The sequence below is a fragment of the Phalaenopsis equestris genome, unplaced genomic scaffold (assembly GCF_001263595.1).
Source record: "Phalaenopsis equestris unplaced genomic scaffold, ASM126359v1 Scaffold000889, whole genome shotgun sequence".
NCBI classification, from domain to species: Eukaryota; Viridiplantae; Streptophyta; class Magnoliopsida; order Asparagales; family Orchidaceae; genus Phalaenopsis; species Phalaenopsis equestris.
In genome coordinates, this window is record NW_018165329.1 from 360,932 (window position 1) to 363,686 (window position 2,755).

General features: G+C 37.5%; 1 protein-coding gene across 1 annotated transcript; it reads left to right on the forward strand.

Moving 5' to 3' along the window:
- The first annotated feature begins 770 nt into the window (after positions 1-770).
- Positions 771-1,745, forward strand: LOC110032228. The gene is made up of 2 exons (XM_020735790.1): positions 771-1,292; positions 1,444-1,745. Exons 1-2 carry the CDS (start codon positions 844-846, stop codon positions 1,598-1,600), a joined length of 606 nt encoding a protein of 201 aa, XP_020591449.1. The 5' UTR covers positions 771-843; the 3' UTR covers positions 1,601-1,745.
- The last annotated feature ends 1,010 nt before the right edge of the window (positions 1,746-2,755 follow it).

Sequence of the window (2,755 nt, forward strand, 5' to 3'; positions counted from 1 at the left end):
AATTAGTGAAATAAGAGATTACGATGATGTATCTTAGTATGTACTAAAAGAAAATATTTTTGAAAAATTAATGGCTCTAATCAAATCAGAATAAAATGCCAATTTTATATTAATTTGATGAGAAAATAGGCCCGTGCCCATCCCATGCCCAGCCTATCCAAACGTCACCACGCCAGGAGTTCGAAGGACCACACGCGCGGCCACGTGAACTCACCGTAAGGTTCGATGTGAATTGTGAACCCTTGCCGCATAACGGAGCTGGGAACTTGTTCGCAACAAAAAATTAGAATAATAAAATTAGAACAGAGTAAAGATTCACTCATCTAATTTTTTTAATATGAAATTAAAATATAACTGAGTAAATTACATATTTTATGCATTTATATATCTTACATATTTTAATTTTTTTTTTAATTTAAAATAGTCATACTTTTAGTTATAAAAAATTTAGGTGCAATAATTAAATGTGTAGGAGTAGATTGGTGAATGCCTAGGGAATTAGGAGTATCTCTAAATGTTCTTTTTTAAGGGCCGATAACCATTATATATATTTTCTCTTTATTTTAAATGAATGTCTGATCACATTTTATAACATATTAATTGTTGTATTAAAAATAATTTATAAGTGTGCTAAAAAATGATCTATATAAATGGTTGAAAATAAATGGACTCAAATGTTCTTTATTTTTTATGTTTAAAGCGAGACTAAATATATAAATTTTTAAACTTTTTTGCCTCTCATATCAAAGGACTTTATGATATATGAGGAGACACTTGGCTCTCATGAACAAGCTTGTAGAATAAGATGGGTCAAAAAATTGGAGAAGCACAACACCATCTCTAATGGAGAAAAAAGACGCCGGAAAAGACCGAAACTCTGGCATTCGTATCCCTCTCCACGTGCAACTCATCAACAACCCATCTTCCCACTCGCCTATTTCCCATTCAAAACTACCACTCCAACCTACGAGAACCAAATATGGCAAGGGCTCCCTTCCATTCGTGAAGAAGTCAAAATCCCAAACAAGCACTCTGCTTTTCTGTCACGCAAAGACGTCTAACCCGCCGTTTCTGGCTCGACGTTTTCATTGTCACGCGAAAACTCGACGACCGAATGCCTCTCCAGGCGATCGTCGGCCGGTTTCCTCACCATTCGGTCTGCCTCGAAGACCGGCTCTTTCCATTTGCAGCGAACAAGATTTACCGTATCGACGACTGCAAGCCGTCTCCAACATTATACATGTTCATCTTCTTCCCAACCGCACCTGCTCGCTTATTTGGGATTCGGCCAAGTAAATCGGCAGCTTCGAAAAGTTCTTGGGCTTGGAAGAACGAGATTCCATGAGGAATTCTTTGTGGAAATCTTGGGCTTGAAATAAGGAGGCTTCATATTAAATGCTTTACTAATTTCAGTTTCTGAAATTCCATCAAAATCTCTTGCAGGTGGGTTCGGTGCATGGAGGAATTAAAACTTAGTAAAACCAGCACCCTGCTTCTCCATACTGATAGAACTCGACGACCGCCGATGTGGACCGTCGGATCTTTCACAAGTTCCATACAGCTTTATAAACTGATTCCAAAGATCTGCCAATTCAGGTAAGTCCGAGAATCTAGCAGCAGCGAGCCAGCGAATGTAAGTGTGGCGATGGCTGTCGACCACAATATTACGCTCGGACTCCCCACAATCAGAAAAGCCCATGGTCCTATTAAAAAAAAAAGTTAAAAAAATACTCATTTATCATGACCCAGCCCAAATTATCGGCTCCAATGATAAAAATTATAATGAAAAATAATTTATTCTTATAAGAAATTATGAAGAATAAATTATTTTCTTAATATAAGGAGATATTTTCTTTCCTATTTTATATTTATTTTCTTGGATTAGGAATTATTTTTTTTCCTATTTTATGTTATTTCATATATCTCCTAATAATTAATATAAATTAATTATTGGAGATATCTGGTGATAATTATTGAATATAAATTAATTATTGGAGATATCTGGTGATATATCTTTCCTTTCATATCATTTTCTTTTTTTTATTATTTTTTTCTATTATAAGCTTCTTGTAAGGGTTATTTATACCCTCATTCATATCAAATAAAATATTTCACTTTATTACGTATTATTCTGAATTTCAACATGGTATCAGAGCGATGTTTCGTACCCTAACCACTGGTTTTCTTGTGAGAATTGTCGGACTCCTTTCCTGTCATCCTCTGTGTAGGAAGGGAGCGACATTCATCTTCATATTTGAAACGACGACTTTTTCTTGTTCTTTAAATCCTTAATTCCCCGCCACCTCGTTTAGTTACCGAAGCCATTGAAAGAATCACAAAGATGCGCTCCCGTAGTTCGATCTCGATGCTGCCTCAGAGTTCGAACCAGAGGCGTTATCCTTATCGCCTTCTCCGCGTCCGCACATCGGCATCAACCTCAGCAGTCGTCAAGCCTCCGCCTACCAATGCGGCTAATTCCTTGCAAGCTAGATTGCGATCGGAGACTCCTTCAGTCAGCATACCGCAGCCGACGATGGGGAGGAACCATCTGCACCGCATTCCTAACTTTTTCAGATCCGACTAAATGCACAGACTGATGTTTTGGAGGATTCTCCTTCTCCAAGGTCTTTCAGAAAGTTGGGGGATCTTACTTCACTTCTATACACGGCTCCCAAGAAACCATGACAGCAAAGATGCTTTGGAGTTTGACCAGATATCACCACAAACCATCAAAAAAAAAAAACTTCTTGTGTTG